We start from the raw sequence: 26,321 nt of genomic DNA, 5'->3' as shown, positions 1-26,321 counted from the left end.
TGCCGAACAGATGGTCACCTACCCTCCTTTTGTAAAATATACCTTCAAAACAATGAGAATTATAGATACAACCTTCATTTTCAACTAATTATCTCAAGCACCGTCAGCTGTACCATTGCCTCAGCCACAGAGGATTTTGCTTTAGTACAAACCAAGGCACACTCAGTTGACTTTTAAAGCACTGTCTCGATCAGTTTAACACAGTATTTGTCTCTTTCCCATTGGGAAAGGGTCCTTCAGGCTGCCTGGCCTGGTTTGACCACAGCTGATCCAGTTCTTTCAGTTTCAATTTCCAGTGCATCAGAATTAATAAAATTTCCTTTTTCAAACATATTCACTCTTAAGCATTTGCCTCTGGAAAGCTAATGCAAATAGAATTTCTGCCTAACCAAATATTAAATTGATTTTGACACTAAACATTTGATTCCTACTGGTTGTATGGTGATTCTGTTTTGGGAGATGCTCTTCATGCACTATATTCATTTCCCTCTAATGTTCAATCTTTTCATTCTCTTTCTCCATTTTTACCAGGACTAGCTTTAATAAATCGCTTCTGATGTATCTACTTCAGAGCCTGACTACATAATATTGCTAAAGCTGTGGTCCTAAGATATCTAAATGATAAATGCAATTAAGGATCAGATTATTTATGTTCCAGGACCTCTGCATATTACCAAGCCAATAATCAAAAATAAATGACATTTTGGTGTTCTCACACTAAGTTAAACATCCAGTAATGACAGCAGCAGAATTAAAATTCCACATGATGTCTTAGCACAGTGACATCTCTGGGTACTGGGTAGAATTAGGACATCTACCTCTCTAGAGTTTGACATTTTATGCATTGTCCATAAAACTGAAATTTTCAATCTCAGCTATCTGAAATATCTCACAGCAACTGATTTTTTATTTTTAATGAAGCAATTCAAACCAGAAAAAACAGTGGACTGTCATTTGAAGTGTAGCTAGAGTTAAAGAAACATTTAGCTGATCAAGACAGGATTCTTTAGCCATCACATAAGTTGCTGAAGTCAGTGTTGGGAGATAAAAATTCTTGGGAAAGTTTAGGAATTTTCATAGACATGAGTAGAATGTTTGCATAAGAAAGCTCAAATAAAATTAAGTTTAGTGTAAAATAAGAGAAAGGAAAATAAAGACAGAAAGTAGTGCTCCAATATTCAGTAAGGGACAGAGACGAAGATTAGAAAATTAAATTTATTGAGTACACTACGGTAAAGGAGGCTCAGTAGCACTTCTGACTAGTGTTCCCCTTCCCATAGCAACACCAGTACCTTAAGGCAGGCATGAGCAGTAGGGAAGCATTATCACTGCTGGTGTTGCCACACACTTTTTACAACAACTTCCAAAGCAAAAAAGTTGAGGTAAATGTGAAACACAACAGCTTTCAAATAGATCCATTCACTGGTGCTGGAACATAAGTCACTACTTGTAGCATGCTGAGAGACAGAGTTCTATATTTTTCTCTCAACAAATTACAAAAAATTATATCATCCTATTGGCACTGAACAGAGCCTTGAAGTAAAGATCTAAATTCAAACTAATTTCACATAAAACAAGGCTTAACTGCACACCAAAACCTCACTCTGTTCTTTTGTCAATTGTTTTTCCCCAAACGGAAAATTTGGAACCAAAGAACACCAGACTGTGATCTCATGTTGGACACCAAAATGCCTCACCAATATGTCCAGTGCAAGAAAAGTGGCATTAAGGTGAGAATACAGAAAGAGGAGTTGAGATATGTAGATTCCACATTCAGTTCTAGTATTCTGACCCACCTATTTCCTGTATGACATATACTAACATTTTTGTAACATACATCACACTGGTAGTTATTTTTCACAGGGAACACTGTATAGTACTCTATCAGCTTATCAAGTGGAAGATGCTACACAAGTGCAAACTATTATTTTCCTCACTGAATAAAGACATAAAAATGTCTTGCTCCCCTATCTAAACCACACGTTCCACAGTTCAGGTGAAAGACATTTCAAACCATGCCAAAACCTCTGATCGGTTGACACATAACATTGTCCCTACTGGCTGATTCTAATCACTCAGGAAATTTTTAGGCACTGTAGTTACATAGGAAATAGTGTCATGCTTGTCATTTTTTTATGACTAAGAACAAGAAAAGGGGCAGTAACTTCCTCTGGAGCATGACTACGTGGTAAGTAATGGGATTGTAGCTGGGCAGCCCTCCCTAAACTGTGATTACTCTTACTTGCATGAGTCATTACATTCTTTTCCTAAAGTTTTGTTTTGTCTTCAGGTGAAATTGAAAATTGGTCTTTGTCTTCACATTTAACAATTTACACAACCCATCCTTGCACATACTTGATGCAAAGTTGTTAAAGAGAATTTGCCTACAGGATGCAAGAGGGAAAAATTCACAGGACTGCCTACAATACCCCAGTGGTTGTGAGTTACTCCAGATTAAACTAGATCAAATTCCTCATTGCAAAGCTTTTGTTGTTTTCATACTTTCTATCTACTTTGGAAATGAGTACACTGAGCTGTGGGATGGAGTCTGGAAGCATCAATGTCCTGAAAGGAGCACAGCACCTCTGTCAAGCCCTCCCCATCATCATTCATTTTGACCTGCCATACCCTGAGCCATCTGTTTATCTATATGGCATCACACTGTCTGTGAATCACCTTGCTATAGACAGGAGCACTGAAGCATTGTCCTTGGTGACACCACCATGAGGGAGGCTGAGAAAGCAGCAGTGTGCTGGCCACTGCTGGCCACACATCACACATTGCTGGGGCCTCCTATGGCCACCCTTGACTTTGGCTTTCTGAAGGAGGGGAGGATGTACAGGTGCATCTTTCTACCTGCAAGGACACCCAGAAAAGCAGCTAACTGAACAGTTAAGTGAGGAGGAACACAACTGGGACACAGGTCCCAAGACCTGTGCTGCTATGGCTTGCATACTTTAATTATGCCAAGAGTTGGCATAAGAGTACTTGCCAGTTCTTGAGACCATTTTCAAATGTGCTGGCATTGATTAGACAGACCTGTTTCAAAAGTTCAAAATACACTGGTAAAATGGCACTAAATCCAGTTTTCTTTTAGTGACTAGTTTTGGTAAATGATACCTTAAACTGGAAAGAAGCTGGACAAGATCTTTTGGGTTCCTTTTTACCAGAGGGTCTGTTTTCCTCTCTTTGCTTTTAGCAGTGGTAGAACTGTTACTGGGGATCTAAGACCCACTCCGAGTTTCTGTTTCTCCACATTTCTGTAAAAAGTCTCAGATACAGGGGAATTACCAGCCTCTCTTTGCCTGTGACAGATGTTTTTCATTTCAAACATTACTGATGTAGAGACAAGAATAAACAGAGTGTGAGAAAGCACCAGTAAGCAAATTTGGAACTTTCAGTAGATGAAGTGATACTGTCAGAGGTGTTTGTTAACAACTCTGTAACAGCATTTACATTACTGACTTTCTCAAACAGAGAAAGCCAAAAACTCCAAATCCTTGTGTCTCTCAGTAGGAGCAAAACAGACCACACAGGTAGCAATGCCACCTCTGTCATGCAGATCAAACTGTTCAAAGCTTCCTCTCCCTCTGTTGGCAAAGTTACCAGAATGCTTTAGCATGAGGTTGGAATCTGACAGGTTGACACTACATAGCACTGTCCCAAAGCACTCTGGCTGCATTTGTAATGTTTCAAAGAGCAAAAGCACTAGAATGTGTGGCTTCAATTACAGTCAACAGTACATCAGCATTTAAGTTTTCTGGTACAGGTCAAAAATATCAGAGCCCCATTATTCAAATCACTGATCCACTATTATTTTGCTGGGCTGAAGTGGTGTAACAATTTTGAATATTTATTTTCCTACTGATTAGCTAATGCCACTCAAAAATCAGTTGCCCCACTCACTTCCCTATCACTGACTGCCATAAAGATGGCATAAAAGCATCAAGCCAGTGACCTTTGTATTGTGTACTCTGCCTAATTCAACAGATGTGTGATCATGTGCACATGTTTCATCCAGCTCTAATGTGTTGCTGGGCATTATGTCAATGCACAGATCTTGGAATTAATTACTGTGGAAACACAGCCCAAGTAGCTAGAGTTAGACAGGATGAATCAAATGGAATCCAAATGTACTGAGACATGACCTGTTCTAAGTAGTTTCAGAATCAAGATATTTTAGAAAACAGGAAAATATTTTCACAAATACTCCCAAAATTTAATGTCACTTTTAACCCTGTGAAAATGCTTACTTAGTAAAGTGACTTATCACTTGAAGCACTCTCTGGAAACTGTTGAACCAGCATCAAATACAATGTTGCTGTTTAGAGCTCAAAATAACAGCAAACAGAGAAGATAGCCTTTGCTCTGATCCAGTAAGTACATTAGTAGGACATTAGCATTTATTTACTAGAATTAAAAATTTTAGAAATTTTCTCTAATGTCTGACTACAGCAAAGTTCAGTGTTGGAAAACAAGTGTAACTGATTAGGCACTTTGCTCCTAGACAGTCAAAGACAGACACAAAACAAAACTGTGTCATAATAGGCTGGAGACCAGATAACAACCATTAGTCCCTGCTGTGAAAACAAACCAGTCTGCACTCATGTATGACTGACTGAACTGATCTGTTTTCAACCTTCCCAGAAATCCTTAATACAATAGGCAATGAAATTGAGGATGCAAATACCCTAGTGTAAACAGAACTTGCAGATTAATGTGTCTGTATTTTTTTCAAGCACATAATTCAATTATACATTTAATTATCATTAGCCAAAACCCAACAGTGAATGGAGACATTGCTCAAGATAAAGGCCCATAAAAATATGAACCAGCACTAATTTTACTAGAATTTAGCTTAAAGAGTCCTAGCAATTAACTGCCAAAAGAAAAAACAGAGCCAAAATGGCATCATGCTGTCACCTTGCAAAATCTGTGTCTGGAGGGAAAAAAAATTACATACACACATAATTTTAAAAGGAAAAATTTTGACTCAAATTCATATTCACTGAAGTCATCAGCAATACATCAAGATTTGATGTAGGCTTAACATATCTGAAGCTGAACAATCATGAGTTGGAACATTCTGTTGAGGTGAATGAAATGTTGCATAACTATCTACAAATCAATTTACCATGTCAATGACAGTTTGAAAAGCGTAGTGCTGCATTGAAAAACTGTAAACTAGCCCTGAAAAACAATGCTACATTGACAACTGTAATACATTCCACACTTCAGTACCTGAAAAGATTACAAAACACAGTCCCAATGCACACAAAACCAGATACCAATTGAAACACATCCAGTTTCACTGCAATCATCAACTGAAATAATTTCCTAATCTGTTCACAGTAGCATTTACAAAAATGTCATATTTACATTCATATTTTAAGACAGTCAAACCTATGAGCTGTCGAAGTTGTGTAATTGTTAAATCAATATTGAACTTGTCAGAAAACATTGAGGAAATACAGTGACCTACTTGTACACAATCAGTTCTAGGTCCTATTGAGAACTTCAGTAGCTAAGCACATTTTATGAATAATCAATTTCTACACATGGTCCAGAAGTCTTATCTTGACCAAGAGAATGTAACAGCAGGACTGTTAGCCAAATAACTAAACGCTTCACATTAAATTTGCCAAAATCTTTGGCAGTGATCTGAAGAATTATTGGACAGAATGCATAATACTTATATCTCATTATCTTGTGAGCAATTCTCAAAATACCCAATACAACAAGTCATAGCTGAATAACTTCTCACTATACCCTTCTACTCAGTCTAGAATGTCTTACAGGGCTTGTTCCAACTCTCATGAATCTGAGTTGAATTTTGATACTGAGCTGATAAAAACAACAAATGATGCAGTGATCAAGTCTTAATTCACAGCAAAGTCCCTAATGGAAAAGAAGAGGCAGAACTGTGCAAGCACTCATCCTCTCCTCAGCAGGGATGAGGTGGGATGTATGCAAATTAGCTTGGTTTAGACCTTCTGATGTGATCTTTCCAAATGAGGAAGATATTTGTGACACAGACTTCCGTCAATTATGGTATGTTATCATTACTGTGTTTTGTTAAGATGAAGACTGTGAGAGGAATAGAAATGGAAATAAAAGTGAAACCTTTTCTAAATGACAACTTTTATAAAAAATACAGGGTATAATATTTTGTAAATCCTACAGGGTATAATATTTTGTAAATCCATGCCAAAATGTGGATGTTTGATTTTTGTTAAACTAATGTTTAACAATTCCTCTTATTGTCTGTGTAAAGTCCCCAGTGATCTGCATTCAGAGCAGTATCCCAGGCTGAATCAGGGTATTTGTTTATCGTCCTTTGGGACAGGGAAGCTCGGGTTGCCGTAGCTCATTCCTCAATCTTTAGGAGACAACACAGAACTCTTACCTCTCTTTTGTTTTACCTCCTGAAGCAGCAGGATATTGGAAATGAGGTGTGTTCGGTGGCCTTGATTTTCAATTCCCAGTTTTCTAAGATCAACTTCTGTAAGATGGAACAAGTCCTGTGGCAAATGCCAGAGTAAGGAAAATATTATACTGTTAATACTGGAGAATTCAAGTGTCTCTCAGATATGTTTGCTGTTTCTGGTACCATAAGTTACCTAACAGCAAATGTAAGTATATTCATATTTTATATGAAGGCCCCTTGTCATGATAAGGTACATCATGGTAGGAATAAGGTATTTTACTTTTAAAAAATTAAGTCCTTGTCTCTTGGTTTTTTCTCAAAACAACTCTGGTCAGCTTAGCTGCAGAGTTCCTGAAAACTATGACTCCTTTGAGTAAAAAAAAAATAAATAAAAATCCCCAAAGTGCTAGTATTCCAATTGCACTAATTAATGAAGGAAGATAAATCTCAGCATGAACTGATAGGAATAATGATTTTAGAAAGGAAGCTTTTGTATAATGGAGAGGATATTCACTGTAATAATAGATAACATAAGTTGTGGCACCGTTTTGAAGAACAAGAATTTCTATATAATGCATTTGAGTAATCAAACCTGAAGCATTCTCTCTAATCTACTTTCTCTCCAAAAACTCATTACTATTTTACTTTCAAAATATGCTGCTGAATAACTCCAGACATTATTTACAAGGAAGTACAGAATTTCAATTTGAATGTCAATTTATAAGTGGGTACAAAACTTGACTTGATGACGAAAACTTTCAGAGCAAATAGAAAATATATCAAAATACATTTCTTTATATTTTTACTGTTCTGTATTTTCACTGTAGATAAGATAAAGAGAGGTACATAGAATGTACAGTATTCTGTTACTAGCAAGTCATGTTACTGGAAGTGGCTTTTTCTAATGGAGATTTGCAATTCAGATCCCAAAACACAAAATGAGATTGATTCACTGTGTAAACAATAAGACAATTGACACAGAATTTCTAGCGTGAACCACTATTTCTGAAACTGTAATTTAAAAATCTTTCTTTCAAACTAAAACTGCTTCAAAAGCCTGACATCATTTGCTTTAGACTGAGTAATGGTAAAATTACTGAATGCCTCAATTTCTTAGGCCACTAGCTAATACTGTTTTAAAAGAAAAAACATTCTCACTGTTGGAGACCTTCAGTCATGCCTGAGAATGTAATATTCTTTCTCAAATGATAACTCATATGTAACTAATAACATGAAAGTAGAGAGTTGCATAATTCTTACTTCTAATTTATTCCTTTCTAGGTTTGCCCAAATGCAAAAGCTGGTACTAATGTTGAATTCACATATCACTAGAAATGATTTTTCAGCTTTGGCAACAGTGACAAAGGGTCCCGCTGCTTTTCTCAGAGACTCAATATCTTCCAAATCCCAAAATCATCCCCCAATAAAGACAACAAAGGACTACAAATGCAATATGCTTGCTCTTCAGACTTCAGCAAAAAGGTTGTAAGAAGGAACACAACTAAGATTGTTGAGAACTCCAGTACTGAACAGCAGATGCTTAGGGTAACACAATAGAAACTTTTATAGGCACATTTTGGTTGGGGTTTTTTTAAGTAGCTTTAAAGATCTTAACATTTTCTCAAGAATTTTATTGAAAAAGGACAATTCTCACCTCTATTCCATCATATTGTTCAAAGAGTGTGCAATATTCTGCAAGTCCAAGCTGGGCCAGCCAGTTAGAAATGGGTAGATACTTCATTATCTACTCCTTCCCAATGCTTATGACTCTGAAAAACAAAACCAAATTACAAATAACATTGCTTAGGAATGTTAAACTGAACTCAGAAAGCACTTCACAAATGCAAGTTCCACTATTATGGCCTTTTTTTGGCTGCATGGTAAGAGGTAGTTATCGGCGCATTAAGATTTTTACCTTTAATTCACTGTTTCACTGTAATCCTCATACAAGCAGGGAATGTTGAATACTATATTTTGTTTAGCTTTGCAGCTGAAATAATCTTTTAGATGAATCAACAGAGTCACTTGATACTGCAGTATCAATTAAAATACACTCAGCCTTTGTATTCAAAGAATGTTTCTCATACTCATTCAGTGACAATGTCATTCTTCTTACATGTGTGACACATGAAGACGACCTTAAATGAGGAGGAATGGCAAAAGGAACAATGCTTTCTGTAAGAATATGAAGGGTGTGAATGAAACTGCATTCTCTGTAAGACAGTCAAAATGACTAAGATTCTGTGGTGGGTGTTTGTCCAAGGTGGGAACATAGCTAAAGTCAACCTGTTACAGAAGATTTCTAAAGAGAAAAGCAACTGAAAGACTTTTACAGTTTGTTCTCATTATGCCATTTGAATTTGAGTTATCTGTAAATTAAAATATTTTTCATTACTTTTTTCCCCAGTTGCTAAGATGAAATAAAAGACAGACATTAAGATGGGCATATGATGGACATCAGAAGATAAAAGACATAAAATACTCTCTTGCTATCACTGCTCCATGCAAGCAGTTATGCAAGATCTGCACAGACAAATTCTTAAGCTTCCAAGAATTGCTGCATTTCTGAAGACATGTCTATGTGCAAGTTTTAGCACAGCCTAAATCAATTCAAGAACGCCCAATTCTACATCTGTAACTGGCGGGCTGAACATTTTTTGTCCGAACACTGATGCCAGAAGCAGGAAATGCTCATGTTCAGACACCTAGTGCACTGAATTGTATATTTTTGTTATGTTATTTCATTTTATTTTTAGATGAAGATCTTTCTCTCATCTATACTTGAGAAGAAGTAGGTGCTCATTAGCTCTGGATAAACTGACTTTTCAGCTACAAACCATACATCCTAAGACATCTGCTTACTCTCAACGCACAAGAAGCTGCCCCAAAGGCTGACATGTTATGGTCAGCAAAGAGTCAGTGCTGCTTTCTGTGAAATGGGGAAAGCCATTTAGCATGTTCATAATTCTTGGAACCCTAGAAAAGCTTTGATGTCTTTCTTCTTTTTTTTTAAATAAAAATTGCAAACGTAAAAATACCATTCTGCAGAAATGTACGCCACAGTAGCAGTATTAATTGTATCTGTGGACAATACATTCCTAGAAATGTTTTAAAAGCATTTCAGTTAGAACAGCAACAGTTAGCAATATACAAAATGTTTTGGAAGTCTGTGAATTTTACCTCAGTACTCAACCTTGGAAAAAAGTCAAAATGGTTGCGCTTCAGAGACACATACACAGTTACATTGTGGAAGCTGTAATTCTGGAATTTGTCACTTCATAGACTGTTGAAGAACAAAAATGCTAATTTGCAAGTCACATTGTGAAATCCCTCTATTATCCATTGGAATACTGTGTTATATTATTTGCTTTATTGCAGATTTTTCATTATTGTGAAAGTATTGCAGGCTATGGGTAATGAGTATACATCTAAAGAACTGTGACATTCCAGTAACTAAGCATATTTTGTGGAGTAACATTGACCAGAAAATCTACACATTTAATTGACACACCACAAAAGAATTTCCTTGAGGAATGTGAAAGCCACAGTAAACATTCTTATGTGAGGCGAGGACAAGCTCAGCCACTGACATCTTTCATTTATGGCTTGCTTTAAACAGGTACTTTCAGATTGCAAGATCGTCAGCACGAAGGGCACATGATTCTCAGAGAGATAAAAGGAAAACCACAGCTGGTTGGCTAAAACATAAATAAAACCATGGACAAAAACCTCTTTTCTGGTTCATACATTTTAAAGTAAGAGACTTCAAATTTGTTGTCATAAAAGACCCTTTTTCAAAACTGTTTAGCAACTTCAGTAAGAATATATATTTTTAAGACTACATATTTTATATTTAATTGTGAATGCTTAGGATTCCATATTAGTACATAACAATTTTTAAATCTACAGTAATTGGTAGAAGTCATCACACTTATCATCCCAGAACAAAGAAAAATTTTGCACTAAGCATGAAAGGAATCCTAGAATTTCCGCAGAGCAGCATTCTCTTTAACAATACCATGATAAACTGTGGCTATCTAATCTTACTTGCTCAGCTGCATTTGCTGTTATTAATTTATACCAAAAAACAACCCCCAAACCAACAAATAAATACAAACCAAAATACCAATACCCCTGTTGTCCAAACCCCCATACAAAACAAAATTCATGTCCTTGTATGATAAGATACTAAGAAATACAAGATGCTTTACTTTCAAATACACTGCAATTACACCTTTGAATGGGATTATTTTTGTATTATTATGGCACACTTTTACATGCCATTAAGGTGTCTTTGCTAACACCTTGGTAGACTTATCCTTTTTGTTTTAATGAAAAATTTGTTCCTATAGCTGAAGGAGAAAAAAGTTCCCTTTCTCTCACAAGGCAACGAATTGCCTTTCTGGTCTATCTGCTAATGGTAGTTTTGGTGAATAAACTCAAATAACTCTTATTTAACCAAGATTACACTGTTCATTGGATGCAGGGTACAGCCTAGTGGTCAGGACTCAAGATCTATTCATAGCCTTATCAAGGTTAAGAGTAAAATGGAATTGCAAAACAAATTGTAAAATCCACTAAATATATCATTATGAGTTGTGGTTGTAGGCAGAGGGAGTTTCCTATTATTCTACTTTTACATTATTTATTTTTATCTCTGAAAATAGGATTAACTTCTCCTCAAGGCAGGTAATGGCAATATTTTTCAAGATGCAAAATATGATTATGAACACACTGGCAAAGTGTGTGGCAGATTTTGGGCATGTATTTTTTCCCTATTAAGAAATTAATTTCCCTATTAAGAAATTAAAATTTCCCTTTTCCAGGGAAAGGAAGGGAAGAAAAATAAAAATGACAGCATGTACTGCAGAGAAATACAAGATCTCTGTTCTATTTATCTATTCTAAAATTGTCAGTTCCTGTACATCTAAGGACCTGCAAAAAGAGAACATCATAGGTTTTGTCAGGTCACCAGATTTTTGGGATAGAACCACTAAGGCTACATGACTTGCTTCTATTTATCAGTTAGACTTCTGTTCAAGACTGAAGTTATTCTGGACTCCTTACATGGAAGGTCTTGCAGAACTGTCCACATAATTTATACCATTTCTGGGGTTTTCACATAAAAATAAACAATTTAAATCTCACCTAGGTTTGTATCATTCTATTTCTGAACACCACCTGTTCAGAGGCTTTTATGAAATCAAGTGACTGCTAAAAGGTTATGAAATGAGCAATAATGGGAGATTCCTAGCACAGCTCTCTGATCTACTGAGCTGAACTTTTGCTTTCAGAGTGCTTTCCTGCATTCTCTCTCACAGGTGCAGTCATGCATATTGGGGCACACATGATGCAAATGCACAGAGAAAGGTGTTTTATATGTAGCTTTCAGACCCAGTTGTTCACACTCCAATGCTTTCTTTACTAGACTGATAAGTCATTTGTTCTTTCCTCTATCACACTATCCCATTAAAAGATGCTGCTACTGATGTTGCCTTGTAATATTGCAGACACAAGGTAAGTAATATGTAATATCAGATTCTTACTTCAGCTATGGTTTTGTCGAATTAGCATCATTAATTTTTTAAAAGTGTGTATGACAAAGGTACCACGATTGAGTAACTCCAAATCACAATGTGATTATACTAAGTATTCCAGGCACAGTAATTCATGCTCCTTTTTCAGTCTCCCTTTGGGATTCAGGCAGTACTATGACTCAAGCCACATATCATGGTATAATCCTGTCCCCAACAAAATTACTCATGTGAGTCAGCAGAGCCAGCAATTTCATCTCATCTGGAAAGTAATTTCCCTTACTGTGCCTTTTCTCTTTCAGCAAAATTGACTTGGATTGTATTTCCAAATTAAAACTATCCTCCTGCTGTGACAAAATAATTTATTAGTATAAATTGATTTACTGGACACTTGCCTAAGTAAGTTTGCTTAAGGGTTTTTTTTTTGGCATGCTTTCCTAACTTGAATGAAAGGCCCATCAGTTTTGTTTTCAGATAGATTCTAATGTACTTCCACTTCAGATGTACCTTTATCTTTTTCTGTCATTAATGAAATCAACAAACCCTCTAAATTACAACCTCAATAAATCTGACCTTTCCATGCAACATCATGCGCACTTCAGGTCCTGTGTTGTGGCACTGACTAATAACACTGAGCAAAGGTCTGTCCCCTTTGCTGATCACAACTATTTGTGCTTAACTAAGCAATTCATTCAGGAATATTGTATTGTGATGCATGTTCAAGTGGCAGGAATTTTCTGTCATTTTTGTGCCAGTTTCTGAATACTGTAGAATGAAAAATTTAAAAAATTTTAAAATTTGGAAGTGGTCATGAAGCTTGTGATGTCACATCTCAGAGATCTTACCACCATAATACAAAAAAAACTACCTCTTCTTTTGCAGACCAGGTCATAATTCTATTTCTTCTCTCTCTTCTTTAAACAATTTGCCAAGTGTAAGACATGCTGTAAGTAGTACAGTTAATTTTTGAAAATGCAATACAGATTTACAATTTAAGACAGTAAATCTATGTGTTTTGGAAAAATCTCAAAAGATAACTGTTATATAAAAGGAATACTAAAGGCAGAGTGGGAAAGCTAGAAGGTATCAGTCAATGACCCCAAAGCTTGCCTCATCTCCACAGAAATGTTAAAATTTTATTGAGAAAAGTAACCTTCTTCTCTGAGATTTGTTCCTACAGTAATGGTAATTTGCCATAATTTCAATGACACTTGTTCTAGCCTACTGCCTTAAATAAGTTTTGCAGTTAAGAATTGAACAAGGTTCTCCTAACCTAATAGAGCTGTAGGCTGGTAATGCACTTAGTAAAGTCTATAATAAAGCCAAGTCCATCTTTTCTGCTAACAAAAAGGGAAGGGCAGCCCAAGATGGGGAAAGAGACAAAAGCAGCAGAAATACCTGAAAAGCAATCCACCAGCAGAACCAAAGTGTCAGACACTGATCAAACAAATACTGGTGCTGTGCACTGGTCAGTCCAAACAAAGCACTTACTGGGCCAAAGACTGTGGTTAAAAGGAGTTGGAAACTAGGACCAAAAATTCCTTCCTCTCTGTATTCACAGGAACAGAGCTTGATACATTGCACATAAACTGGATGACATCACAAGTAAATGATCTCCATTCTTTTTTTCAGATAGGAACAATATGCAAAACCTTGATGTTTTGGTTAACTCTGCATGAAAAGCAATTACTCATTATGTAATAATAAGTACAACCATATTCCAACTCTAGACTTATATGAAAAGACATAAGCAAAGAACTACCTAAGTAAGAAAGTTTCATAGATGGGAATGTGACCTATGTAGAAACTTTATGTACAGGGCATCAAGGGTGAAGAGAGAAAAAGCATAAGAACATAATGTAAAAAAAGGTTTATGTTCTTACAGTGGTGATGGTGTGACAAAATGAAGCAAAGAAATAAAATTATCAAAGTGGTACCCCTGATAAATCCCGGTTATAACATGTAGAAAATACACAAGAAAATCACAAAAGAAGATGTGAGAGACACTTGACCTGGTAGAGAAAATTGCCCAGGAAGAGGGGCTGTTATTTCAAGTCAACTCAGGTGTCTTCTTTCCTTCACTATACATCCACAAAAAACCTTGTGTTGCCACAAAGCAAGCAATGGCAAGGAGTTGCTTATACAGCAAAAGTGAAAATTTGAGACATTAAGCATCCAGTCAAATCCTGCTACAGGTTATGGACACCTCTGCAGTCTAGAACAGAGTCTGCATGCAAACATAAACCCTTTAATGTATGCTGGACTGCAAAATAAAGCAGCTGAGACAGAGACTTTCTTACTTTGGCCAACTGTGTTCTGGGAGCAACTCCAGTAAAAAGATTGGTAATTCTCTAGGGAGTGGCAGCTCTGTCACTGTTGCTTTTTGATTTACTGCAAAACTCAGGGCCCTTGAACATGAGAAATGAAAAAGCTGCATGGAAAATTTCAGTTCTGTTTTGTAACACCCAAGAGGTTTAAAGTCTGAGGGTATTTTTTCTTTCTCTAGAACAATCTGAAAGTCTTTTAAGCATACCAAGTTGATGTATTCTTAAACAGTCCCTTTCTCTCTTAATGAAAGGATAGGCTTGATGAAGGTCTCTATCTCTTTACCCAATGGGAGTCTATGCAGAAGCTGTATTGCTGAAAAGGGACCGAAACACACATTTTACTAGAATCATATTTCATGATTTGTTGAAAAGAGATGAGTACAGGAAAACAGTAACAGAAACAAGGCAAAACTGTACCGCTAAATAGATCACTATCTTGCAACACTTCATTTGCAAACAGATCAAAACAAGCACTTAAATTCAAGCAGTGGCTCTATTACATTGAATTTAAAATACAAATGAAAGAAAGTCCCACCAAAACTTCTAAACCACCACATTTCAAAGTCATAATCAGAATTTACAACATAAGTTTTAAACAAAAAGATATATTTTAAAAAAAACCCTGAGACTGTGTACATATAAGATTTAACTTTTACTCTTCTTTCCTCTTTCTTGGAATTTCATTTCAAGCTTTTCCCCTAACTGTGACTACTAAAACATAATTTAAGACTCTGAAATTCTCAAAGTTCTATGGAAAATTTAAAATGAACTGTAATCTTTCAGAAATCCATTTAATTTTTGCCATAATGTAAATGAGAAACATAAGTTTGCTTGTAGGATACCATAAGCTGCAAGCTTTTTTTCATATTTATATTGCCACCAATTAGAAATTTGTGTACTACAAGCTAGGTAGACATAGGTGAACTTTATAGATTGTTTATAGTTACATTGTGAACTATCACATTTCCATCAAATGAGTTAAATTAAAGCACAAGTCTGATAATCTCATAGGGTAAGGATATGATGACAACTCCTCCTAGTGGAAGCACATCTGACACAACAAAATTCAGAAACATACAGTTTTCCTAAGTATCATGCTAGGTTTTTGCTGGTACTAGCTAGCTCAGCACTTTTTCTACCCTTTACTTAATTAAACTAAATCTCATCCAACTTTTCAGTACAATAAAAAAACATATATGGGGTTTTAAGGAAGGTGAAAATAATTTCACTTTAAAGCTTGCTGTTACACTGGTATAACATGGTTTCTACACATAGCTGAGAATCAGATTTCAAATTAATCTAAAGCAATCTTTTACTGCAGGACTATGTGTCACCACCATCTCTTAAAACTGTGGGTGAGACTGATGTGATGTAAAGTAACTTACATTTATGGTGAACAATGAAGCTCTGCTGATTTACTGCTGCTGGGAGTGCAGCTCGCCGTGGCTCCTTTTTGTTTCCTCTTTCACTCATACTTTGTTTCGACAGTGCCAGGAATGATTTCCATGTGAATGAGTTCCCTACACTTATCTGAATAGACTACTCTGTTCACCCAATTCCATCTCCAAGGCTCAGACTGTCACAGACATTACACATGCTGTTCAGCCAGAACCTAGAGGAGTGGTTTACCAGAATAGCTCAGAGCAGACAGAGCTATTAGGAATATGCAGTATCACGTAATATGCTGAACAGCTATCACTACTCTAATTCATTTATTTTAGTCCCTGATTTGCTTCATGTTTCCTTGTTCAAGTTCTTTTAAGTCCAATATATTTTGAGAAGTTGTTGTGAAGGATGTAAGGATATTACATTCTTTGAAAAGAAACCATTAGCATAAATATTGTTGGCAGTCTAGGCACTGAAGGGATACTTCTAACATGGATTTTTATGCCAATCCAACATTTAGCAAATCTGTTGCAGACTACAGAGAACAGAGAAACAAATACAAAACATTACTCAACTTGTATATGCTGTTCTGGCCAATGTTTGTGTAAAGATAAATAGTCTACAAAGTACCCATCAGGAGTTAAATACATACTGACTCAGCAACTCAGCAACCACATAGCAGATTTTCATGCCAGACATCTCAAAAAATGCCACAGACATCAAGCTACTTTATCTTTATGTCAGACTTCAAATCGGGTATTTTTACTTGGTGGGATGTCAATATTCTCACCAGTAGCTTACAAGAAACAACTAAGACAGTGGTTCATCATTCTTTATGTGCAGCTTTCGGAAGGCATAGACTAACCACCTCATTTATTTCCCTTACATACAGGAGCGTAACTTTCTCCATTTCATAACATCAACATAGTCTTAATTATTAAGCCAAAGTTCTAAAAAGAAGCAGCAGTTTTTCACACAATCTTATTCAATTGGGAACATGATGTCACTCATGTCCTAGGTAGCAAAAAGATAAATGAGTTTAAAAGATGGTCTATGCAGATAAAACAACAAATAAAAAACTATTTAAAACAAAGACAGACATAATCAAGATCTCTGAAAATTCTTACAGGATGAAGTACTAGCAGCTGTGGTAGTAAATATCCCTGTACACTTACGTTCTTACAACAATTCTATGAGCAAAAGTTCGTCCTAGGAAGAGACTTCTGGTCCATTCATGCAAATGTTCTTGCATTGCACACAGAATGCAGATGTGGCAGAAAGCTGCTCCACAAGTACAAATTAGTTCAAACAATTCTGAAGTGTCACTTTGCTCTTGCAGATTTTAACAATACTTGGCCCAATGCATGGGCAGAATCCTATCTCTACAGCCTGATTAGTCATTGTACATTCTCCTGCCATTGGTGTAAAGTTAAAATGAATCTACTGTGTATGTTTTCTGATTCCCAGAAATGGCAAATGTTTGTGCTTAATGCAGGTGATATGACAGCAATCAGGTGATCAAGTATTAATGAACCCAGCACATCACCAGAAAAGACTAGTACAAATCTCCAAATACATTCAGTACAAGCAACTTAGCAGATCTTTTTGAAGGCTACAGCTAATTGTAACAGTATTTATGTGATCAGACTCAAATGAATAAATAGAATGAAGATAATCAAACACTTAAATAGAAAAGGTTGGTCACTACTGTCTAGTAAATCTTTTCTCTTTCTGCATATCTGTGTGGTCTTTTGTAGTTAGATGGGAGTTCATCCTACCTGCACAAGCAGTGTGTTAGTTCAGTGCTGAAATTGAGCCAGTACTCGCTGTTGAAAAGACTCCACAGCTGCTTCTCAGCTTGAACAGCCAGAGCCTATAACGCACCCAACAGTAACAGACTGTAAATACATATGCCATATAATCAGAAATCTGATTAAAGCTAGCATGCTAAGCTCTCTGTGGGGAGAAGGGATGAAGAAAGGAGTAGTTTACATCTGTGATTCTCTGCTAACATTTTACTGTGGACTGATCCAACTTCAACATTCTAGTCCTGCTCCTTTCAATTCCTCAGCCATATCAACCTAGAAGTTCCTCACCTCCATCGCACCAAATCTACCATTTGTGTGGTCAGATGCTAAACTGGATACATGAAATAGTCCTGTTTTACTGAAAACACAAAATTGTGCCCCTGCACAGTGGATTTAAAAAAAAAAAAAAGTGCAGATCCAGGATCATGGCCTGTCTCAAGTTCTATAACTCCTAATTACTGCAGTGGGTTTCCAAAATGTTTTATCATTTAATACATTCCTCTTCAGCTCTCCTACCCTTCAGAATAGGAAGGAAATAGTAGGACTGCCATATTTTTAATAAGACTGCTCAGAGACACAGAACATCTGAAAAAAATCCACAATAAAAAAAATATTCTTTTTATTTGCCTTCTGCTGTTTGAAACTTTATGGTTAACTTAGGTCTATCTTTCAAGAAATTCTATAAATTTGTGTTCTACAAATGACACAGTTTATTTTTCTTTAAAGGCTGAGGTATTCACATGACTAATTAACTCTAGGATTTGAGTGCTTTCTAATCTACCAAAATTGATTTGTGATAAGAATCAAACTGGCAGCAGAAATAACAAAAAAATACATCACAGGTGTGTTTGCTAAATCATGATCAACAGACAAATGTGCTCTCAAGGTGTGCTTCATTCTGCACCCACATGGCAGTTTTTGCAGTGTAACAAAAGGAAGGACTATGGTGGCACTTCTCACATACCCTAGTGCTAAATCAATCTTCCTGGGTTAAGATACTGGCAAATGTGGTTTGAGCTAGCCAAGGTGATTTTGCATTGAAATTGATTAGAACAAAAAGTTGAGTTTATCTCAGCTTGGTTTCTCCTTTTCTGCAAGAGTTTAGTAGTCCTGAGCCCTTTTACTCTGCAAGCTGCCTTTGCTCTTGTGTATAAATATTCTTCCTGCTTGGCTGCTCTGAACTCCTGAAGTGTGTAGTTAACAATAGGATTTGTCTTCTCCTTCCTACTCTTTGCCTCTCACTTCTCCTCATTAGTCTGGTACTCCAAGCACAAAGTCATGCCTGGTACATTTTCCTATCTATTTATGCACTCGTTGACTTTTATTTTACAACAAAGTGATAAGAACTGCTTAGGGGTTAGGAGCAGAACATAACATGCTAGTTGCTACCTCCAAGTTCAAAAAGCTGCATGATAAGCAATAAAAAAAATTAACTTTGAAATTAAAAATAATTTTAATTCAACACCCACAGAAAGTAAAATCACTTGCTGATGTGTTTCTTTTTAATCAACCCATAATTTAAAAGGAAAAGAAAAGTAGTGTATTTCCTGAAGATGATATAGAATATCATCTTAGAAACAGAAACCATAGAATCATTTGGTTGGAAAAGACCTTTAAGATAATCAAGATCAAATAAACAGGTTTATTAAAATAAACTATTGTATTCAATGAGAATGATTCTGTAAGATACTGGGCACAAAGCTGTAAAAAATGAAGTTTTAATATAATTTTTAATTTCAGATTGATGTTTTCTCTGTTTTCTAAATTGAATGTCCTTGTATACACAGCAGTTAGACCTAGAATTCACAGTACTATGTAACTTGCACTGAGACAACTATCAATAAAAATGGCTAATTATCACTAAAATTTGGGCTAAAAATGGTAATACATGGGAAGCTGCCTTATGGAGAGCTCAGCCATAAAGGAAAAGATAGTCATAACCTCATTAACTTTCTTAGTAAGTCAATCTGTCTGTAAGAGTCAGACAGATCCTTTACTTACATGTGAATGCATATGCAAAAAGCAATAACTTGGTTTGTAGCACACCTTTGGACCCAAACAGTTAACAAGTTTAAATGTTAAAATACATGAGTTCCAGTTAGAGAAAAGTAGCAAGTCAGGAATTTCTTTGAATCATCTGAGCTTACATGCAAAAATGCTACTAGTCATATTTTTTTAAATGCAGGGCACGTCTCATAAACAAAGAGCTACTTCCTTTCCCTTTGAAGATATGGTATAGGCAGTGCCAGGAGTACTAGAGACAGATAAAAAGCACCACAGGTAGATAAAACAAAATGCTGAGCCAGTCTAAACTTGCAATGCCAATTCAAATTTGTTCAGAGTATTTTTGATTAATTTTGTGGTAGCAAGCCTAATTCCTTACCAAATCTGTCTACATACCAGTTTTATTGGTATTTCTGCAGATAGCACAAAGGATTTCTTTCCAGTCCCTTCCTGCTTCCCTCCTACTCTGTGATGCAATGCTACTGCATCCAAAGCACAAAGTATCCTTAAATGGAGGCTGGATTCTACTGATTTCTCAGTCATCCCCACTGAGCTTTCCTTACCTGCTGACTTCTGTTCTGCAGAGCTCCTCCTAACACTGTGCTGTGCACTGACCCTCTTCCTCAGAAGCTCTCCAGCCTTGCCTCACCATATTCTGTAACAATCTGCTCCAAGAACAGCACAAGAGCAGAGACAGGATAATCCACCCTCCTGTAGGACACCTTCCAGTAGAACTTTGCTTCTCAAGTGTTTAGAGGAGCCCAGCTGAGGTTCAGAGCAAAGCTGATTGCTTCTGCCAAGCCCTTAATTTGCAGCAATATCTGAACACCTGGTCAGTGACACAGGTGTATCTTAGTTTGGGTTAAAATCCTAATGCATTGCAGCTGAAGCACTGGGCTCCTACCTGTGGTATTACTTTGCCTTTGGTTGTGTTGGCTGTAATCCTGCAATTACCAGATAAACTCATCACAAATTTTATAGTGTATCATGTGCAACCTGAAAGGAGAGCTTCAGTGCTTTTCAGTGTTGGAGTTTAACTTATTAAATGTGTCCTCTGCCTGAAGCTTTATGTATTCACATTAGAAGAGCAAAAGACAAAGATGGCTTAGTTACAACTCTCTGCAGAATTAACAGCAGCTCTTCCTTGATATATTTCCCTTCATTTAATACCCCACCTATTTCAAAGACATTCTTAGTGTTTACAATACAGAACTAAATCTGCATGCAAAAATAACACAGACTTGTGTTTTACATCAGCAGTTGTATTCCACAAAATGGAACTAAACCAGAAGCAGCTCATCTCCTGTCCTGGAGGGCTTGCTCAATAGCAGGCTTTCCAAGCAGAAAGAGAGTCTGATCTCTGCTGGAACAGGAGGGTAAGCAAGTTTCAAGACTGACAGCGTTGTACTGTAAAACCTGCACTTTATTAGCACATGTACCTATGTTAATTTTAAAAGTCACACTGACAAATCTAGACATTTGATGAAGGAAGTGCACCAATCTGTAACACAGTAGTCATTGTACTGAAATGTGCAGTTGAGAGAACTCTGTTAAAGTCTCTCAAGTACTTTAAGCTACAATATGAAGAAATATCCATACAATACTTAACATTATATGGAAATGTTCTGCTCTCAGTTCTAATGACATGGCTGGGCATGGATGTACAGGACTTGCACACAGAAAACAGTGGAACACCCATCAAGAGCACTGCATTTATTGATGGTCCCCAAACTTCATGAGCAAAGTAACATGATTAGTTTCCTAGACCATTTTTGCTAATGCTGATATTTTAAAATTTTATTGCAGTTTTTTTGAAGTTGTTCTCTCTCTTGGTATAACTAAACAACTCTATTATATCCTGCTCCTCAAGTAATCTTGTCCTTTAACTTTTCACTTTTACAGTTTCATGGACTCCACTTCTAGAGAATCCTTCTAATAGTATTTTCAAAAAGTAGGAAATAAACTCGGTACTAATAAGAAAGGCACAGACAGCTAAACGTGAGGTGCAGTAAAGAGGAAGAAAAGTAGTGGCTAAAACCAGTCAGATGAAAAGACATCGAGAAATTTTGAAGTTGAATTAAGTAGGGACAGTAAAGAGAATGCAGAACAGGAATCTTACACAGACCAAAATAAATAGCTGAAAGCCTGCAGTAAAACATGATTAGAGAAAAAGCTGACACGTGAGAATGACTAAAATTTTCCTTGTTTGTTTTTTTTTCCCTTACTGTTACATGAGCAATAGTGCAGTTTCACTAGTGGAAGAGTCTGTAAACATGTTAATAGCTCTAGAAGTAGATCAAGAGTTGCCTAGATAATAGGTTTCTATTTTCTAAGTACATAATTTTTTCTCCATTAATAAAAAAAAAAAAAAAAATCCATAGTTGAATTGCATCAGTTGGTATGTTGTCTTCTGGCTGAATTCCTGTTAAGTGATGCTGTCCTCAAGGCATTTTTTCTTAATAGCTTTATTTTGGCAAGTCTTAAGGGAAAATTAACAGCAGAGGTATGCAATTTGAAAAAAATTGTTAATATTCAGAGAAGTTGTGATGTAGGGTAAGTAAAAAACACTAATTTTGGGGAATTGTAATGAAAAAAAATCCCAAATTATCTTATAGTAATTTCCTTAACTTGGATATCAAGACAAACATATTTAATAATGGTATTTTTCTTCTTAAATGGTATCTGCCTGCATACAAAGTTTTTTTTTTTTTTTTGTAAAAACCAAACTAAACCACAAACTCCCCACGCCCCAGTAAACCCAACCAAAACAATACACAGTGCTTTTCAGTCTACTACAGCTTTTATGTCAGTGTTATGACAAGGTTTCAGCTGGCCCTAATTTCAACTGTTTGAGACAAGGACAGTACAACAAGAGACAAACCAAACTGGAAAAAAGTGTATGGAGGAAGTGAAATAAAGTTACTCAAAAGAGAGGTATTTTTTCTCATTCTAAGATATAACATGTTCATGATGGAGAGCTTCAGAAGCAGAAGCATACAATATCCTGTAAATCTTAGTTACTCTTCAAAATCATCATTAGGCTCTATGGCTGAGAAAATAGTTATGCAGCAGGGAACTGCTACAGCAAGCTTAATGATGGGGGGATTAGAGTTGAAAGTGAGAGCACTAGACATTCTTTTCTAGCAAAATAGTTCAAATCCCAAGTGAGACAGTAGGATAAATGAGCCAGAGGGCCTCCATTCATTCTGCAGCAAACGACACATCACAAAAGATCCATACATTATGCCAGGAAAATACTCAGCAAGAATGAGAAGCCTTGGAAACAGAAATTCTTGACTTAGAGTCTGGTTGAAGGTCACTGCTCTAACACTGCACAGTTCACATATTTGCATTTGATACATTGATATGTAAAGGAATTTCTGAGTTGTTTATGTTCTTTTAGTTCTGTAAATGATCCAAAGATTGAGAAAAATATTAATCTTTTCAACTTCATAGGTTAGTGGAAGGGGACTAAAAGAAATGCTTCACGTTATTGAAGGAGCTACAACTAAAACTATACAGACAAACTGTTTTGTAATTTCTGTGTTAAGGAAAGCAGAGTCAGATTTAAAGTTTTCAGTTTTCACACCAGAGCTTCACTATAAATTAATAAGCCTACATCCAATTTGTTTGTTAAGATCCTGTTTAATGGTTTCAGAAAATTCCTGTTAGCTAATTAAACATGATGAACTGATGTTTACTCATTTGCTAGCCCCCTGCTTGGCTTCAAAATAAACCTATGCTACACTGATTTTTTTATTATTCCATAATGCTTAAATCAAATGAGATTAGACACAGTTAAGAAAGCAGCACTAATCTGAAGACACTACTCCATCAAATAAAGTGACAGGCTTTTCATTAAAAATATACAGAAAAGACTCCAACAGTGACTAGATTATTTTCCTTTTTTTCAGAAACCCTTTTATATGACAAAAAGAGTACTTAGCCTGGCATCTAATTATTATTCAAATCATATAATCCATTGCAAAGGATTCCGCAATCCTTGCACAGTTTGTAAGTGCCATTTACTGCAGGAACCAGTAATGCACTGAGATGTGGAACTTCAGTGCAACAAATCAGATGTGTGAGTGTCCAAACACTGGCACTGCTGATTGCAATCAGCTGCTGGAACACATAGAAAAAGTTATGGGCATGAAATTAATGGCTGCTTTCAAGAAGTTTAGATGAGCAGTTTGCTGTTTGAACTCAGTTTATTACTGCATGTGGCCAGAGAGGAGGACACAAATAAGTATTTGCTGTTTTACAAACACTTGACTGAATGCACATGCACACAGCAGAGACTGATGTGATCCACCATTACAATGATTGTGAACTGCTGAATGATTTTCTGGGACTCCAATTGGACAAGTGCTGTCTGAGAGTATTCTTTAGCAGATACATCTATCTTTCTCTAGCTGGTTGATGAACGACACCCAGCTCTAGAAATACAGTGTGGTGATTCTACAGTAGGGACTCTAAGGTATGGCATGCTTCATCTTTTGAAAGCAAAACCCACCTAAAAATATGTAATTCAGAGTATCTTATAATTTCACCATCCAAAACAACAAAGGCACAACATCTCATGTCTTGAAATTAAATTTCTAACCTCATGAAGCACACCTGCCTCTATCAGTAGTACTTGCACTTTGGTTCTTCTTGTGTTGCAGCACACTTGCTGCAAGACTGAGGAAATGAGCTTGAAGTGTAGGACACACATGGATCCTTAAAGCTTCAGCCCAGACAAAAAAAATCACCTAAATAAGGGAATAGTTAAAAGTAATTGCACCATGAGGGTCTTGCTCATAAATGATTAATGCATTTCAAAGTTCTTACTATCTTCCTCCTTTGCTGATAGCATGGCACATAGAAATAGAAACCAGTCTCTGACCCCTGCACATAGAACTAAAGCCAGCACAAGCAAGAGAAGAACATGACATAAATCACATAAATTACTGTTGTAGCTAAGTTTATTTGCACACTGAAAAATCTTTCTTTGATGGTGCCAGCTGCTGGTGAGAAGAATGTGTTTGGTGTCATTGTAAGAACACCTAGAAAGAGGGGTATTCTGATATTACAGTATCACAGAGGTGAATATGCAAACAAGAAAAGGCTGGGAGAGATCAAAACAACCATGTTTAGAAAAAAGTATATTATGTATATAACACTATTTTACCAGCATTTCGGCACCTCTTGTGTTGACTGGTGCTCAGAGTTAAAATTCTGATAAAAAATCCACTCTGACTTTACTAACTGTGAAGACACTCCTCAAGCACATAAACAAAGAATCTTACTATTCTAAAGCACAAAATCTTTTAAAACCAAGAAAAATGCCAAGGCACTAGAACCCAATCCATGTAATTCAATAGCAAGAAACTTCTGTCTGAATATCTACAAAACCCTTGTGGTTTTGACAGTTTGGTGAAAGAGTTACTTCTTAAATATCTCTTTAAATCATATATCCTTAAAGGTTCTTTGTTTTCAGTTATGTATTATCCTAAAATTAATTATTATCCTAAAATTAATTTTTTACTTAGGTAATATTGAAATGAAACTCTCCTTTTACTGGGTATCATCCCTCTCAAAGAAGTTAGTGCTTGTGCCATGACTGCAACATTTTTCCAAGAGCTGAAACAAGTACAGTCATGTGCACTGAGCTCTGAGCAGTGCTGCTGTGAAGGAGGAGAGCAGACATAACCCTGCTGGGTATTACAGCTGCTGTTCTCCCCAGCCTTTCCTGCCATCCTCCAGCAGTATTAGATCACAGACATTTACATGCAAACTTCTCTATGTAGCATGTTTCAAATTTTTTCAATTGCAAATGTGATTGCAAATATCTTTTTATTTGATAGTTAAGCTGACAAAAACCTATCAATTACAAAGTAAAAATGTTTCTAATATATCCCTGTATTTTCCCTCAGGATTCTCCCTTATTTTTTCAAAGTCAGCTGAAAAGATATGTGAAAATCAGATTAATTTTGTCTTCCAGATAATTTAGATTGATAAATTCACCAAAAAAAAAAAGCCAATTCATAACCCTGAAAAAATAAAATTGCCCTGAAGATAATGCAACATGAGAAGAAAGTTTCCTTATATTACTTAACTTGAAAATAGTTGACACATACAATTTTTGTAAAAAATATAAACCATCTAAAATATTATAAATGTTTCTCTCTCAAAGTACAAAGTATTACAACCTTACAAAAAATATTTTAATCTAATTCTCTTTGGATTTGACAATACTCCTCACTATTATATATTCACAGTTACTTTAATTCAGAATTTTAAAAATCACTGCTAGCATACTGAGCAATAGCTGTCACAATTAAGACCCAAAATTAAAATCTTTCCAGGTTTTAAACCCACAAAAAGTTGATTTGGAAACATCTGCTAACACACTTAATTATTTGTTGCTAACACCAAGCACTGTTTCTAACAGTAAGACTCTACAGGTTAATAAATAGACATACAACAGTTCTTACCATAGCAGGAGGCTATCATGGTCTACTGTGAGCTCTTAAAATGCAAAAGCTTCTTGACAAAAGACACACCTTGAGGAGTTCCGTGCCCAATCAGCAGTCAGACCTGCCCAGGAGACAGCAGCTGATGAATCACAGGGATGATAACTGAGCAGAGAGGTTGGATTTTTTTCCCCCTAAATCAAGGAGAAGTTGAATACTGTGTTGAGTAAACTTTTTCACGCTTTAATTTTAATTATTATTTTTACTTTTCTACTAGGTGAAAAATGTGCCATCTATTTGCCAATGAGCCATTATGAAATACAGAAGTTCCTACTTTCAGCTAAGAGTTTTGCAGGCTACTTCTTAAAAAAAAATAT

At 36.1% G+C, this 26,321-nt stretch overlaps 1 protein-coding gene across 6 annotated transcripts in view; it reads right to left on the bottom strand.

Annotated features, from left to right (window-relative positions):
* The window catches only part of BCAR3 (BCAR3 adaptor protein, NSP family member), an 80,552-nt gene extending 54,398 nt beyond the window's left edge, over window positions 1-26,154 (bottom strand). The window contains exons 1-4 of one of the 6 annotated variants that reach the window (XM_071436257.1): window positions 26,035-26,154; window positions 17,453-17,547; window positions 8,082-8,196; window positions 6,407-6,521 (exon numbers count right to left, since the gene is read on the bottom strand). In XM_071436257.1, the coding sequence (XP_071292358.1) occupies window positions 6,407-6,521; window positions 8,082-8,168 (202 nt within the window). In that variant the 5' untranslated portion in view covers window positions 8,169-8,196; window positions 17,453-17,547; window positions 26,035-26,154. Of the gene's footprint in view, window positions 1-6,406; window positions 6,522-8,081; window positions 8,197-15,673; window positions 15,778-17,452; window positions 17,998-25,965 lie in introns of those variants that run through there. The other 5 variants (XM_071436256.1, XM_071436255.1, XM_071436258.1 and 2 more) reach the window with 5 other exon arrangements.
* Window positions 26,155-26,321: the final 167 nt, after the last annotated feature.

Source organism: Agelaius tricolor, unplaced genomic scaffold (assembly GCF_023055355.1).
Source record: "Agelaius tricolor isolate 1412-34295 unplaced genomic scaffold, bAgeTri1.0.p SCAF_11, whole genome shotgun sequence".
Taxonomy (NCBI): domain Eukaryota; kingdom Metazoa; phylum Chordata; class Aves; order Passeriformes; family Icteridae; genus Agelaius; species Agelaius tricolor.
This window is presented reverse-complemented; position numbering and strand designations above follow the sequence as displayed.